The 17,491-nt window shown below is 39.1% G+C and overlaps 1 protein-coding gene across 1 annotated transcript in view; it reads left to right on the top strand.

The window, feature by feature from the left end:
* LOC134528257 (uncharacterized) overlaps window positions 1-17,491 on the top strand; it is a 317,693-nt gene that overhangs the window by 133,703 nt on the left and 166,499 nt on the right. The window contains exon 2 of the mRNA XM_063361713.1: window positions 15,255-15,389. Within this exon, the coding sequence (XP_063217783.1) occupies window positions 15,255-15,389 (135 nt within the window). The remainder of the gene's footprint in view (window positions 1-15,254; window positions 15,390-17,491) is intronic.

The following is a 17,491-nucleotide window of genomic DNA, read 5'->3' as shown; positions in this document are numbered from 1 at the left end:
GCCGAAAGGAAAGTTTAATGCCAGTCCTAGCATGTACTGAAATCATTAAATTATGTGGTGTACTGATGCAACATATAATGACTTGGGCAACCAGTTTCCAAATAACTATTTAAAAACCAAAAGAGCGTTAACGTTTGATGGTCTTACATCTCGATGGTAGTTCCATTTCAAGCACTGTACTGCAATTTACTAGAGGCTGATTTTTTTTGTCCAACAAGCCACCGATTGCACGTAATCGGAATAACGAACCCACGCCTGGAATAACCACCGCCAAACTAGAGTATGCGGGAAATAATCTAATAATACGCCTAATAATGCTGGGATTAGCAATGCTAGAAGAGGGTCCCATGCATCGAGTGCTCTGTGCGGGGTTTGGCCAGCCATGGCAGCAATTGGCGCCATTTCTTATAACTAGCGTAAAACTATGCTAAGCTGGGCCCAGGTCAACCCTGCATAGACACAGGGAAAACCCTGGGCACAGACATGCGGAATGCAAGGGCATGCATTCGCAGCGTAGGAGTATACAGATATGGATATTATCTTTGAAAGATTTGTGCAATGGGAGTGGATGGCTTGATGTAAGCTTTTGGACATACGCCATTGCTAAGCACATGTATGTCTGTAGAAGAAAACTACAAAAAACCCAAAAGACAAAAACACAAATTAAGCAAAAAAATTCTCTTGTCAACAAGATATAAACACTACATAATATTTCATAATAGGAATATGGTCAACAAACAAAGAAAAACAAAGAAAAATCGTACCATGAGCGTCTATGCCTGAGGACGGGAGCAGATAGCAGTTCCCGAAACGTCGTTTGGTTCTGTTTTGGAAAACTATTGTCTTTGTGTCGTCTTTTCGTTTTGTCGTGTTTTTGTTTCATTTCAACTGTTGTGCTGAATTTTTTTTTTGGGTTCAATATTTTTGTGCTGTCATCATTAGTGGGGGTTTTATCGCTCTCTTCTGTTTTGGAAAACTATTGTATTTGTTTCGTCTTTTCGTTTTGTCGATTTTTTGTCTCGTTTCAACTGTTGTGCTGAATTTTTTTTTTGGGTTCAAAATTTTTGTTCTGTCATCATTTGTGTTGTTCTTTTCGTTCTCTTAGTCCATTTTGTTTGTTTTTCTTTGTTTGTTGACCATATTCCTATTATGAAATATTATTGGTGTTTATATCCTGTTGACAACAGCAATTTTTTTCTTAATTTGTGTTTTTGTCTTTTGGGTTTTTTGTAGTTTTCTTCAACAGACATACATGTGCTTAGCAATGGTGTATGTCCAAAAGCTTACATCAAGTCATACAGATATGGAGGACGGTGTGTATGAAGAGTTGGACAGAGTAGAAGAGATTCTACCATGCAAGGGGTTGGGAGCTTGGACGCGTGGTCCGCACTGGCCACTCACTCCGCTGCCAGTCAGAACCTAGAACTAGAGAATAAAGTGAAGCAGACAAACTTACATAAAGTTTCTATGATATGCACTGCTCACAGCCAAGGCGTGGGCACACTAAAAATAAAATTTATTATTTTTGTCTTTGTTTTTGTATTTTTTTGTTTGGTTTTTATAATTTTTATATATTTTCCTGAAGACTATTACTTAGTAACTAGGACTTAGATACTGTTATAAGTTACTCTAATTACCACTTTAATTATAACGGTATTAGAGTAAATGTCGGCGTATAAAAGTCACAGGCAAATAGGGAAACAAGCATTTATATTAATTAGCTTTTTTTTAAATGTGCCATACAAAATGTCATGCCTTTCAGAAACACAACCGGTCCTGGTGGTGAGGCCTACCAGGCGTGTCATGACCCTCGGACGTACCTGAATCAGACCTAACACAACAGGAAGAGACTCCTAGGGGACCGACCGTACACCTGCGTGCTTCGGAACATTTTGAATGAGCACGGTTCCGATACCACACTCGAAAACACACGAACACACGCGGAAAAACGCGAGCACACACGAGCGCGCCGCTTCGACTGTAAACGGTTTATCGGCAGCGGCGGGGCGCCGTAATGGCGGAAGCAATCAAATCATCGCTGGGAATCCTAAACTAATTACAGGGACGGGCGACCTGTTTATTCCGTGGGTTGGTTAGCTTTCGCTACGGCGCTTGTGTTGTGAACGGGGCGAGCGTAATGATTTGACGCGATCCAGTGCGTCAGATGCCACATTTTAACGCCAAGTTATCTGATTTTGAAATTTATTTTTGTACAACCCTTAATAAAAAATTGGTTTTCTGTAATGTCGGTTTACGGACGATAGTTTAACGTGACAACGTCATAACAAAACATTGATGAAATGATTGCATAGTTTTATGAATAAAATTGAATCATTTTTATTGAATTATCAGTAGTTTGTATGGATACAAAGAAGGCGTGAAATGAAATCTACAATTTAATTGTTAAATTTACTTTTATTTTCACTCATTAATTCAAACATGTTTATTACTTTAACGAAGAGATTATTTTAACTATAACTTTTATACATGTTTGCTATTTAACTTCTTCCAATCTGTGTTATTCTGTTAAGGATAGGACGATGATAGGAAAAGTAGGGAACGAATGGGAGTGTTTCAAGTTAAATGTACCTCGAAAAATTCAAATCGATGGTTGTTCCAATTGAGTGGAAGAGAGATAGATGCGGCGCAAGCGTACAATGAGCGTAACGGGACACAGCGTAACAGGACAATGTGCGTAACGGGACACTTTTTCGTGCGTGCAGCCGGCGTTCATAGATTTATTAGACGTTGCCACGTCAATAAAAACCATAAAATTGGGGTCTTATTGAAACCTCAGCCTACACAGCCCCATAAACCAAACTAAATATACTATCACTATATCACAATTGAAAAGCGCATCATCTATCGCACGGAGTTAATTGTCAGGAGACAATGACGTACTTGAAGTCACTTTTTATAACTCGTATTCGCCACATTGTTCTTCCCAAAACATTGCCAATTGGTGCTTGATAACGTCAGATGATGTTTAGTAAGCATGAATTAGAATATCCGTCGTTAAAAACAATAACTTCCATAAAAGTAATCTAAAATGACTTCCCATTGCAAACACACTACACTTCCAGCCAATTTTTTCGGCTTTCAATCAACATAAAGGGGGGAAAAACAGCTTTATACTCACTTGCCGTGTAATCATGCAGATGTAATGTGGCCATTCCCTGATCTATCGATACCTGATCCAACAAAAAATTAAAAATAAAAAAAAAATCCTCACCCACCATAACTGCGGTATAAAATTACACAACAGTCAAGTTAACATCGAAGTTAAAAAAAAATGTTTTCTTATTTGAAACAATGTTAAACATATTATTTTCATAAGATCACATAGAGGTGGCATGACACTAATAAAAGCGATTTAAAACCACTTTAAGCCCTTGTTTATTACCAACGAGAGTTGAACTTTTTTTTTGTAAATGACTGTGACTCGAATCCATACCTTAAAACTTTAATAAATATTTTAAGTGTAGCATTTTCTATCTAATAGTAACTGTTGGCCTGCGTAACATTGAAACTGGCATGTGTGAAGTAGGGTAATGGTCTAAATACCCCCCCCCCCCCCATACACACACACACAAACACACACATGATCAGTCTGAACTGTCAGTTTGGACTTACCAGTTGGAACTGCACATTTGGAACTGCCGTGTGTGTGTAAGGAACTGATGGACTGACGAACTGATGGTTTCCCTTCAAATCGGTCTGTTGGCTCGAAAGCTCTCAGTCCGTCCGAACTGCCATGTGGAGGAACCACGTCTCGCCAGTCCAAACCGTCACCGTCAGTCCAAAAAACTCAGTACATCAGCTGAGTGTCGTGGCAGACATCTTTGTTATACTCTTTGGTTGCGTTGCTATTTTTTTTTTTCATTTTTTCTAACTAAAAGTACAACTGAAATTGCAACATTCAAAGTTTCTTCCATCATATCCTACGATGGAACGATACATCCTACATCAACAGCGACCAGAAGACTGATCCTGTGTCCAAACTGTCAGTTCGGACCGAGCACCCGTGTGGCTTGTCGTGACTGTACCTATACCAGCACACATCATCCGCAGCTCTCTGGGAGCCTCGACAACCACACCATTACTAAAAATTTACTAAATTTGACAACAAAATACAAACGCGTGGTCGGCGACACCTACAGTACTCTCAGAAGGATGTTAAAAAGGTTGTAGGGAAAATTGATTGAACCAAAAATCAGAGCTTACGTTAACCCTTTCAGTCACAATTCATCATTTCTTTAAATATAATTTTCATGTTTGATACATCAACTAAACTTTATTTTTATTTTTTGTAATTTTGTCATGTAATTAAAATCTTAGTAGGTTTCAACTGACCGGAGATATGAATCGTCCACTATTTTTGGCATCAATGCCAAATTGTAACTAGATGTGCAGACTTCAAATATTCTCGTGTAGTACCATTATTGTGTGTTCTGTGGCTTACCAGTCGTATTAAGAAAAGTGCTATGAATTTTAAAAATAAAACTGTTAATATCAAAACTAAAATTATCAAAAAAGTTGATAATAGATAAAAAAAATCAAAAACTAAAATTGCTAGAGATTTAACATCCATCTTATAGCCACTACAGTGTCTACACTTTGACCATTATGTCCACTACAGTGGCCAAATAGACTGAAAGACGAGGAAGCGGTCAATAAGCATATTAATTAAAAAAAACTCCATTTCTAAGTAAGTTTCAATTTTACTCAAACAGCAAAAAATTTCCACTCTCTTTGTAGAAATGACATTGCTGAAACTGTTCATAATCTTAATTTCAAAAAGGGCGCAAAACTGCACATAAGATTCGACGCTTATCATACTTAATTTAAAAAAAACTACAAACACCAGTTTATCTTTAATGTGGCCACGATACAAAATATACTTACAAGCAAAATATTAAATTTTCTATACTTAACCCTATTAAATCAGTTCCCATTTTAACAATGGTTTTTGCATGAAAGTCCTTGTGGGTTTATTATATCTATGTATCTGTATATATCTGGCGAGGCCTTTCATACTCAAAAACATGGAACTGAAAGTTTGGCTTGGAAAAGCGTAAACGTCACTGTTTATAAGCAGTAAACTTCCCGTCGAAAACGTACATAGTTACTTGAAAAACTCGAATCCGGGCAAGGAGATGACTCAGCTGGACACTTACTTGGCCGAAGTCTTCATTTCACGTTGCTAGAGACTGGAAAAATTCGCGCTTTGGATGACCTCTAGGATAGACTCCACAATCCCCTACACATTCAGGCAAATGCCACCTGCTCATTGGCTATTGACTCGTGACACCTGTCAACTGGGACGCTTGTGATTCGATACTTTTTTGGTTGAAGGTTTTTCATTGGCTCAAAGTCCTTCAGATAAACTGTGAGCAAATCAGAGAAGCAATGTAAAGGTACAGTTGTTTGGATTATAGCATATCGTGAAATGAATCCGCGAATTTTTCCGGTCTCTACACGTTGCCCACCGCGTGCATAGTACCCTGGCGAACCCGTGTCCTGTTGCTTTGAGGTGATGTCGGCGTGTCTGTCTTCGACGTGTCCAGACTTGCAAAGGGCGTTAACACACACACGTCAGGCAGCATCTAGGTCGGCACTCTTTTAGTCTCTCCTCCCCCTCCCCCGCTCGTTCAGCTGTTCGATTCGGGAAGCCTAAGATGTACATCAAGTTCTGTCCATGCCCGAACACGCCCGAATATTCACCTTCGGCCAACCTCGGGTTTATTTATATATATATATATTTATATTTCTCTGTTTATTATAATGTAGCTACACTAACCTAACTAACCGACCATAGTGTTTTCAAGTGTTTTAATGTAGCTAACCAAACCGACCACTTTTAATATTTGAATTCATTTTTCCTGCGCACAAATAAAACAAATCCCGAGGTTGGCCGAAGGTGAATATTCGGGCGTGTTTGGGCAGGGACAGAACTTGATGTACATCTTAGGCTTCTCGTTCGATTCAGCTCACTTCCCCTCCGTTCCTTCACGAAGCGGGGCGGCATACATCGTAAACACACGCAAAAATATTGGCACCAGCGTAAAATCAAAAAAAGGCAATGGCGTGAAATGAAAATCAAAGACCTTGTTCTAAATAATATCACAAATATAAAAAAATACTATAAACTTAATTAAAACTACCAGTAAAATACATAATAAAAATTACTGATAAATACGTACACAAGTGATAGTACCAACTTACGAGTAAAGTTATTGAAGTAATTATATCCTAACCAAAACGGCGCCCCAAACAAACTGTAAAATGCAACAAACCGAGAGAGATAAATTACCAAAAAAGTCTCATTAATTTTTTTAATATATATTTCATGCAGAGGCTGTTCAACCGGAGGTTACACCTGGACTGGTCGTAATTGCAGAAATCCTCAATCCAGTCCAAACAGAACGTGTATGGGGTCCTTAAAGGAAACAAGTGAAAGCTTTCAAAATAAGTGTGTAGCGATATCGGCCAACTTCCGAAAGTATTATTTTCTCGAACTTTCTCCCTTCTCTTGTTACGATGTTCTACGAGTTATTTTTTCCCACTTTTTTATTTCCTCTTCTTGCCTCTGAGCTCTCTGTCGAGTTGGAGAGGCTGGGAAACTCTTCCATCAAAGACCACCGCCACTCCCAGCCAATAAATTAGGTCGGACCCAAGGAATCGATAATCGAAATTTATTCAGAGTTTCTACTTCAATGTCGTAGTTATGATTCATGTCGTGTCAACACGCAAATTAAGTTTTCATTTTGTAAATGGGAGGAAGAATTTGCGTCACGTTTTGTCGCGTATAATGCTCAAAAGAGGAGGGGGGGGGGGGGGAATAATTGGGAAAAATTCTAATGTTTCCTAAGATGGAATACTTCGTTATCAGCAATGAAAATTTGGCAGTGCTGGATAAAATTAAAATTTCCTTTGAATAAGGAGAAAATATAAACAAACGAAGAAACGCTAGTTTGTAACTACAAACGGTTAATCAGTCAAGAAACCGACTGAAATTGCAAAGAGTTTGATAAAATAAATATTTGTATTTCTGTAGTCTTGGAGTACTGAGTCTTTTTCCATTATAGGACTAGTTCACTCCTCCCCTTTTTCCGGTTGTTGTATCAAAGTTTTTTTTTATGTAATTTCCTGAGAGTAATAACAATCTAATATAAGGGTGAACATAGGGGTTACAGTGGAACAGCGACAGAGTGAAAATGTGCGGGAAACAAAAGCATCCCGAGAAAACATACAAAATAATTAGAGCTAATCTTTTAGTACTCGCTAGTGATGTCTAACTTCTTACCTCAGTAACGAGTTTTCATGCTGAAAATACACTCATAATACGAAAAACTGACGCAACATTTAACGCAGAATTTTTAAAATAATCCCGAGCGTTATAAATATATACGCTAATTCTGTTTTCAAATACACTTTCTGGACGCGAATCACACGCAGTTTCTGCTTTGTGAACTTTGGCTCTCGCCATTAGCCACAGATGGCAGCGCTGTGGTTACACATTTCCGTTCCATGCTACTTCCGTTCCATTCACGAAATTACTCCTACCAAATGCCGTACTCCGAGAGAGCTAAGACATTACACATAAAAAATTTTGTCCGTGGCGCAATAATCCAAAATGCAGCTCGCCGGGAATCGAACCCTGGACGTCACAGGGGCAGCGATTTTACGTACTGTAAAGTCAGTAAAACTGGAATTAGTCAGGGAAATTCAGAGAATTTACTTGAAATTGGATGCGAGATTCGGTTTGAACTAAAGAAAGTCTAGCAAGAACCAGGCCAGCAATGGGGGTGGTTGAGGCTAGCATTCCATTATTTATTTCAGAAAATTGCAAAATGTTTAAATCATTTTAAAATTTGTATGGACAACCTACATAGAACTGCTGGCTGATCAACCGAAGTTAACGGGTTGGATTTCCTCCCAGTTAGGGGACTTTTTTTTCACTCTTGTACAAATTTTCCTTCCCTGAACTATATACATGTGTGTGTTTGTATATATGCATGTACTTATTTACAGAACATATTGTTAGTCATCTACTCAATTTTAACAGTAATAGGAATGTTATATGGTTAGATGCGGGGTTCAAAACTCTAGAATAACTAATACTAAACTTAGTATTTTAACGCATAAATTCCCATTTTCAAATAATTGTTTTGCCGCAGGCTCCTCATCGCCTGTGGCTGCTGAGGCTCGCTTGAGGCGAGTTCCCTCAGTTCAAGCCCAGGGTAAAATAATGCAACATTTTAAAATCATCTCAATGAGCAACAATTGCTAAAATTATTTTTAGACATTAATTAACGATTACACTGGCTAAAATTGATGTATGTTAAGCTGTGATGAATTACTTGGCCCATGGTAATGACACACAGGAGGTTTTATGTGTATATGTATACAAATTATAATTTCATTAATTTCTGTAAGTTGCCTTCATCCCAAAATTTTCTGTCACACATGGCAGCAGAAATATAACTAGTTAAAAAAGAGTTTTTATAGATATCTACTGCAATGTAGCATGTGATTCAAAGGTAATATTTACCACTCTGACTACAAACATACCTAAATGAAAGGGGAAATTTTATATGAAATGTCTGTCATAAAAGTCGTTGTGAATATTGTGTTTTTCATGCAGATTTATGTAACATTTGTTTTTCAATCATTTACACATCAAAAGACAGATAATAAACTAATTATTAGTTTGAATCAATTATATATAAAATAAACCACGAATTATAAAAAAAAATGCATGATGAGATTATTGACGTGACAACGTATAATAAATCGATGAACGCCGGCTGCACGCACGAAAAAATGTCCCGTTACACACATTGTCCCGTTTCGCTGTGTCCCGTTACGCTCATTTTATATTGCTCTTTGCTAACCTGAACCTCCTAGCATTGCGACCTAGTCCGTGGCGTAATTCTGTTTTCATGCATTTCAATCTAATATTTTCATTGCTCTTTGCTAACCCGTTCCTCCTAGCATTGCTGCAGAACCCGTGGCGCAAATATATTATTTTTGACTGCATCTTGGTGTTGGGTAAGCCATTTTCCTTTACATCATCCTTGAAACACTCCCATTCGTTTCCTACTACATCATATCATCGTCCTATCCTTAACAGAATAACACAGATTGGAAGAAGTTAAATAGCAAATATTTATAAAAGTTATAGGTAAAATAATCTGTTCGTTAAAGTTATAAACATATTTGAATTAATGAGTGCAAATAAAAGTAAATTTATCAATTATCAATTAAATTGTAGATTTCAATTCACTCCTTCTTTGTATCCATACAAAATAGTGATAATTCAATAAAAATTATTCAATTTTATTCATAACAGTATGCAATAATTTCATCAATGTTTTGTTATGATGTTGTCACGTTAAACTATCGTCCGTAAACCGACTTTACAGACAACAATTTTTTTTTAAATTTTTTTTCTGATACAATCTTGTTTAGTAACGTCTGAGCAACTATTCACCTAACAATTGTATTTCTCACTCAAAATCTCCGTCGCATTTAGTGTCCTCAGTCTTTTAAATATCACTAAACTAAAACCTTAACTGTTCATTTCATTGTTAACCTTTTTGAATTTTGCATCATCGGAGTCTCTTGAAATAACCTTTTTCTAAGTCTATTTCGGAATCTGCAGCAGTATATATGCTCGCGCTCGCCCATTTGTTAGCTTGCATTTTTTTTTTCAAGCAGACTCTGTCTTTGAGTCCCTTAGCCACGTCATGATGACAAATTTATTTCCCTTCCCCCTCCAAGATCAAAACAACGTTACCATCATAAAAATTCTCCAGAGCGTGACTCCCTTTCCACGGTGACCCTAGCCGTGAACACCCTCCTCCTCCTCCCCCGCCAGTGACGTGACCAATCCCAGCGCGCTTCAAGGGCCAGCACGCGAGTCAACCTAGGATTTGGAAATTCACTTCCCGGGCCCAGGGCTGGGTGGTATGTTGTCCCATACATCCCGTGCCGCGGATGTCGATTCCATCGCAGAATCATCTCGCCTAGGCCGTCCTGCCCACACATTGGCCACCATTCCATGGCCAAGGTTGGGGATCCACGTCATTTTCTGGAAGGGATCACCCAATCATCTTCATACTCATCTTCATAATCAGCTTCATCATCTTCAACCCTGACTAGTTTAATTTTTTTATACTATTAAGTATATAAACATATTGATTTTCAAAACATGTCTTAAGATACCATGTCTTTTGAAATACTAGAATTAACACATTCTTTATCACGTTTGGGCCTACTGCAAACAAAATATATTAACATGAAAATTCGTAAAAAAAAAAAAAAAAAAAAAAAGTTGGCTGCAAACGCAATTTAATAGAAGTTCTTGTGTTGTCGGAATTTTATTTTTATAACACTCACGCAGAGCGCTCGGTGGAAATCTAATCACGTGAGCAGCGTTGTATTCCTCCCCCCACCCCCACCCCCCTCAGCCATTTTACTTTGGAGTCGAGACCGGAAGTGGCAGGGGGAAAAAAATGGCGACGCACCGCGAGCAAACTGATGTAAAGAAATGGAGACACGTTTCTTTCTTCCTCCCGCACGCACGGACAGTTTCCTGCGTCTGTCGCGCGGCCTCGCGGCTTCCCGACAAACGAGAACTCGGATCACAGAAGAGGCGGTGTTCGTGCGAGTTCAGACGGACCTTTTACATTTAAGCTGGGTGGTGGGGGTTCACAGAAGTGAGGAGAGGGAGGAAAATAATAAAAAAAGAACCCAAGTTTGCTCATGTCGGTCGGCGTTTGGTTCAAAATGAAAAGCAGACGATTTTTTTTTTGTCATCATCGCTCGACTCCAAACCCTCCCGAAAGTAGGTTGTAGAAACTGAATATCCATTCCAAATGCCGCACAGAAGTCTGGGAACGCTGAATGGCGATTGGGAAGAGGGGGCGGAGCGGGTGAGGGGAATATGACTTCATCATTCCCGCCGGGGACGTCATAACCTCAAAAATACAAGTCTGCTCTGGTTGGTTTGAGGGGGGGGGGGAGGGGGAGGAGGAATGGACTGGATGCGCGCGTCATCGTGTGAATGCCAGGGCTTTAATGACGACCGCTGCGCTATCTGCGCAGTCCCTCGAGCGCAGTCCGACACCGGCCCTCGCAAATATTGGCAGCGGCGCTTTATGCTGGCGCCGGCATGTTCTCCTCTTCGGGCGCAACAGCGGCACAAGTCTCCCGGACATCCCCCCCCCCCCCCCGGAACACAATGATGCGTCGCTTCCGCCCGTCAGCAAGTCGACCGCACGTGAGTCGAATACTGACGCTGCCAGCAGACTACATAGAAGACCTAAACAGTGGTGGAAATGTCTCTTATGTAGGTAGATTAGGTTGACGACCATGGAAGTTAAGCACTTATATATCGTTGAACTCAATTTTTTTTATCACTCTTATATTTATTAATACATTTTCAGTTTCACCACACTTAATCACACTTCTATCTCTCGATAAATTTCTGTATCAAAAATTCAAAATGTGTTCAAACGTAAGTTCAAAACATTGAATGAAATATAAGAGAACTTGAGATTAGAAGTTTTATTTCGCAATTAGGTTTTTGAAGGCGTCTGGGTGTGTACAATTGTCGACGCAGCACCCAGGTCACTACCCTTCAGCTCCCCCCTCCACCACTCCTACCGCCGCAGAGAACCACCGCCTTGCAATGCATAGTCTCTCTCGGTTTGCCTAAAATTGTAATGCCTAAAAAACGTTTTGCCTAAAGTCGTTTTGCCTAAAGTCATTTGGGCTAAAGTTAGTTTGCCTAAAGTCGTTTTGCCTAAAGTCGTTTTGCCTAAAGTCATTTTGCCTAAAGAACATTTTAGGCTAAATTACTTTAGGCAAAACGACGTGTACTCGTTCCAACGAGGTATAGAAGGCCTGGGAGATATGATCTACGCCTTGACATGCTAAAAATTGGGGTAAATATTTCAAAATTATAATTACAAAAAAAAAAAAAAGATGGAAAAAAATCCAAATATCCAAGATGGCGGGGCCTAATCGCACTTAACCATCATGACGCGTGATCAAGCACAATTTTTTTGAGCAGCGTTTTGTGCGTTGGGTGGCGGAGGTGCGGGAAGTGACTTCAACCGTCCTCGAAGGGGTCGTTACCACAACGCCGAAATACTATAACGCCGAATGTCAAAATTGACCACAACGCCGACTGCTAGAAAACTGATGTGTACCACAACGCCAAAATAACAACTGAATGAATTTGTGTGTGTTTCTTAAATGAACCTTACCTAACCTAACCTAGCGTAATATAACCTAACCTAACTTAACCTAGCCTATCCTAGCCTAGCCTAACCTAACCTAACCTAGTCTAACCTAACCTAACCTTTGTGGCAGTCCTGCAATGACATTTTTCGACGTTAGCGTATTTCGGCGTTGTGTAATTCGGCGTTGTGGTACACAGCAGTTTTCTAGCTGTCGGCGTTGTGGTCAATTTGGCTTTTCGGCGTTGTGGTGCGTCCCCTCCTCGAAGCTGGCAACCCCCCTGACAATCCATAACTCAGTTTTTTCGACGGGTTGGGGGGGGGGGGGGTGGAGGGATGAGAGGCGGGGCATTGCTGCGTTCCCTCCCCCCCCCCCCCCCCCCCCCCCACAGGATTCGCTCGCAGATAACGAGGACGAGTCGTTAAACTGCAAAGAGCTCGAGGCGCCCGCTGGAACTAGCGGCGTGGCACGTGACTTCTCGCCGTCACGTTGGCACCACTCGCCAGCCTACATTGTAGTTCCTCCCCCCTCATTATTTTTAAAACGAAACAGAAATATTAATGTAAAACGACAGATGTTTGTAAATTTGTACACTTACATTGAAACAACTGTATCGTTACTAAAAAAAAAAGTGTTCGCAGTAATACTGGGTTCGGATACTAACCCCGGGCATTTATGGTTTGTGTTGTCCCTGTACCTCCAGTGGTTAAAGTTATTTGTAAATCGTTCACTGAATAGCTTCACGGTATTAACTGCGCACATTAATAAGCATGATAAGTCAAAATAAAGTCATATTGTTGAATGTTTGATTATCTTTTCCATGGTTCAAGTATTAAGCTTGAATGAAAAATCAATTGAAATATAATATTATTCACCAATTTGCGGAAAAAAAATACTGGGTCTAATTTGAAAAAAGTATTTAATACATTTAAAAATAACCATCGCCATGTGTTGTGTAAAGTTACAATACTTTTCTTGTAGTATTAAAAACTATTTCTTCTAACTGGTTTCCAAAAGAATCTTTTGTAAAAATACACACAATTATTTTCATGTTTACGTCACTCGCGACCAAAGCGTTCAAATATCTAGAAATGAAAATATTTTCAAAAGCCATACTCGAATTTTTGTAATCACATGCCACGCGCGTACGCTAGTGCACAGACCTTTTTTTTTTTTTCAGACTGAAAACTGAAACACTTTCATAATTGACCTATTCATCTAGTAAAATTTGTTGAAATGGTGTCACAAAATTTTCTGGTAATCAAATACCTATTTACTGTGTAAAATGACTGGGACGCAATGTTCTGTCAGCGTCGTTTGTTCGAATAGTTTGTAAAGTCGAAAATTAAATCACACACCGCATACATCAAATGCCAAAGCGTTCAAAAAAAATTAATGAAAATTCGAAATGAATTATTGTATTTAGTTGCTAAAATTGCTAATATAATCTAATGAGATAATAAATAATAATTTAGGTATTTACTAATTGTATCGTTTTATGTCAGGATTTAAATGAAAAAGATAATAAAAAATGTGGATAAATTAATACCAAATACAGTTCACGGTATTTAACCTCATGGTGTCGTCAAAAGCTTATTTTATGTATCACCAAAGTTGAAATGAAGCGTTTCAGCAATAATTTGGAATATAATATTTCATTTTATCAAAAAATACATATTTGTAAGAACATTTTTTGAAGTACATTGTAATTGTAATTAATAATTTTAACTGTTACTACGACTAAATTAGATAATGAATTGTATGAACATGTTGCCCATTTAACGTATTGAAGAGTAAGAATATTTTCCAATAGTGTGATTATTACAATAATGAGCACGTGAGCATGATTATGGATGTATATCTATGTTGTGTGTGTCTGTTCTGAAGTTGAAGTAATCTGGTTAGAAATTAGATAGCAAAACAAACCGCAGATGTATAAAGATTAATATGCAAGATAATTGTGTAATAGCTTGAAAATAATTCGCTTGAAACGGTCGTAAGAATGTCATCATTTAGTGAGTACTGTCGAAAACGCACCATAGCAACACATCTGCAAGGAATAAGCGTTAAACTTCATTATAAACAAAAACTGTTTTGCTGTCCCGGTAGGAAAAAGATGCCTCGAAGAAGGAGGGGGGGGGGGGGGTCGTTCTGATTTTGAATGAAGGTATTAAGGCCCTGTCACGCTGTAAAATCTTCGCTTGCAACACCTTCCAGTATGTTGTGTCAATATAAGTTGGAGGGTTAAGATTTCACGGGAAAGGTCACCAGCGCAGTCATATTTGTTTGACGAGCTGCATGACTATAAATAGTTTGCATAAAGGACGGGTTCTAAAATATGTTGGATGTTGGACGGAATCAGTCAATCAGAATCATGCCTATCGAAATTGGAAACGACATACGTTTCCGTCACAACGAATCTTTAAAAATGTTGAACACATGCCCGTAAAGGTAAAATAACTAAATTAATGTTAATATATGAACGTCGTGTGCGAAATAATTTAATGTGTGGAAAGGGAAATTATGTTCCTATAACTTTAAAAAGTCATCGAACATGAATTGTCATTATGTAATAAATTTATATAGCTCAAAATTTTTTATAAAGCTCAATTAGCATGACAAGTTAAAAAAAATTCTATCAACCACTGTAAATAATTATGGAATTTCAAAATGACACTGATAATGAAATGTTTTGAGGTAGCTGAGACCAATAATAAACTTTGATGGTGAGACACGGTTGAAAACATATTTGAGTATATCTGTCCAAATTTATTTGATGGTGGAAATTGAAAGCCATTTTCCGTCCAATACTACCCCACCAACTGCATTTTCAAATATAGCCGTAGACAAATATTTGACAGAGTGACGGAGCCTTCAACGTGGTAAAGATTGCACGCAACGACTCCCGTACTTCTTAACGAACACGACGCCATCTTGGTCGGTCGGCAGCCATCTTGTTCTTGGGCGCTCTCGTGAGGCCGGGCGTGATTGCGTGTGCGCAGGGGTACGCCGGCCGGGACAGCCTCATCCTGCCGCTGATCCTGGGCGCCGTGACGCTGCTGCTGCTGTTCGCGGTGTGCGCCTGCTACGCCGTCAAGCGCCGCCGCCAGAAGACGCTGCGGCGCCAGACCATCGGGGTGAGTCCGAACCGCCCGTGTTCCTCTACTCACTTCCCCGGCCACGCGCTCTTCCTACAGCAGGGGTGGCCAACGTTCAAACTGCGGAACCATTCCGAGCTAATAACCTGTAGAGATGATACTCAAGCGCTGAACATATTTTTAGTTGATTTGAAATAAATGCCTGGACACCTTAAAACAAACTATCAACGATTAATTAGTGTTCATATTTTTTTTTATCTATGCCAGAAACATGGTACTTCAGCAGTTAACTCATAATAAATATACAAAATAACCTCAGAGAGTGAGTGACGATAGTCCAATACAAACCTCAAAAACGTTCCGTATTAATACCGTATTGCAAGGGTTATGTGTAACTTCTGTGAAAGTTTGTTTTGCCCATAACATAAATGAGAGTATTAAAGAGCTAGTCTCTCAGTACTCGTCATTTATGTGTAAACATCTAACCTCGGTAACGAGCTAACTCATGTGTTCTCGCGTTGTTCATTTTGCAAATAAAATTATAACACGCAACCCGGAAACGCAATTCATTGTAGATTTTTTTAAGATTATACCGAGTATGATAAATATACTGATCAATAAAATATCCGCATTTCAATTACCAGAATTTCTGGGTCCGAATCACACACTTACTTTCTGCTTAGTCGCTATAATTTTCTGCCTGAATCGTAAACGAAGCAGCACAAAACAGCCAAAAATTTCTAACTGTCATAAACGGCTCCGATAAAAGCTCTTCTTGTTAAAATTCTTTAAACATTTAATAATATAAAATTTCTGCACACATTAGAAGTGATTCTTCTATAGAATTTATAAATATTTTCCTAAAACATTTTCTAACACATATATTATAACACTAAGTATATGATTGTATATTTGTTTTTGCTTGAACGACTGAAATGAGTCTTTAAATACTTCCTACAAACAAAAATAAACATATTTGAGCTGATTCATTAATATATAATTTTATAATATTATTTAAAAAGTAAAATAAAGTTTTTCTAAGTAATGGATTTGAACCACGTCCTCTTGAGGTGAACAAACGCACACTCTACACTGTGCTACTAAGCCTATTGGAAATTATAAGAAGAATATGTACTACAATCGTTGTAATGCCAGTTTTCTTAAGTATTTTAAAACTTGTAATACATGTTTTACTGTGACTATTTTAGTTTGCTAAATACATTCCAGGGTATTTCCAATATCATTAAGTTACATTTGGCACACAAAACGTTTACGAAAGTGACTTTATACGGGTTTTGCGTTGCTACACGCGGGCCCATCATCTTGGTCACGCATTTCCGTTCAGTGATTTCAGTTCCATTTTCACGAATTTACGCACGTCGGCCGGATCACAGGCTCTCTGGGTCTTCTGAGGCGTCCCAGAGATGTGAGGGACTTGGTAAAGCGTCGTGTGATACTCTCTGGTTTGGGGGGGGGGGGGGGGGGAGGTACCTTTGAGTCAGCCACGGGTTAGCCGGATGCCCGGGGTGTGCGGCAACGATGCTGGGATGGGTCGCCTCGGCCTCTGACTAGCTCCTCCTCGCGAACCTCCAAGTCGCGTTAAAACGGCGGATCCATTTCCCCCAACGGCTATGGGAGCCTGTGTTGGCGATCCAGCCCTCCACCAGGGAGTAGTTGCCGTCGAATCCAGCACGTTAAAACAATCACGCCGTCGTAGCTGATCTACCTGTATGTAGAACACAGTATGCTTCCCAGGGGGAAAAAAAACCGTTTGTTGTTATCGTCGGTGTTGTCGTCGTTGTGTTGTCACAATACATTTTTTTGACGAAAATGTGTCCCGTTACGCACATTGTACCGTTACGCGGTGTCCCGTTACGCTCATTGTACGCTTGCGCCGCATCTATCTCTCTTCCACTCGATTGGAACAACCATCGATTTGACTTTTTCGAGGCACATTAAACTTGAAACACTCCCATTCGTTTCCTACTTTTCCTATCATCGTCCTATCCTTAACAGAATAACACAGATTGGAAGAAGTTAAATAGCAAACATGCATAAAAGTTATAGTTAAAATAATCTCTTCGTTAAAGTAATAAACATATTTAAATTAATGAGTGCAAATAAAAGTAAATTTATCAATT

Source organism: Bacillus rossius, chromosome 1 (assembly GCF_032445375.1).
Source record: "Bacillus rossius redtenbacheri isolate Brsri chromosome 1, Brsri_v3, whole genome shotgun sequence".
NCBI classification, from domain to species: Eukaryota; Metazoa; Arthropoda; class Insecta; order Phasmatodea; family Bacillidae; genus Bacillus; species Bacillus rossius.
The sequence above is the reverse complement of the archived record's forward strand: the minus strand, read 5'-3'. Positions and strand labels throughout refer to the sequence as shown.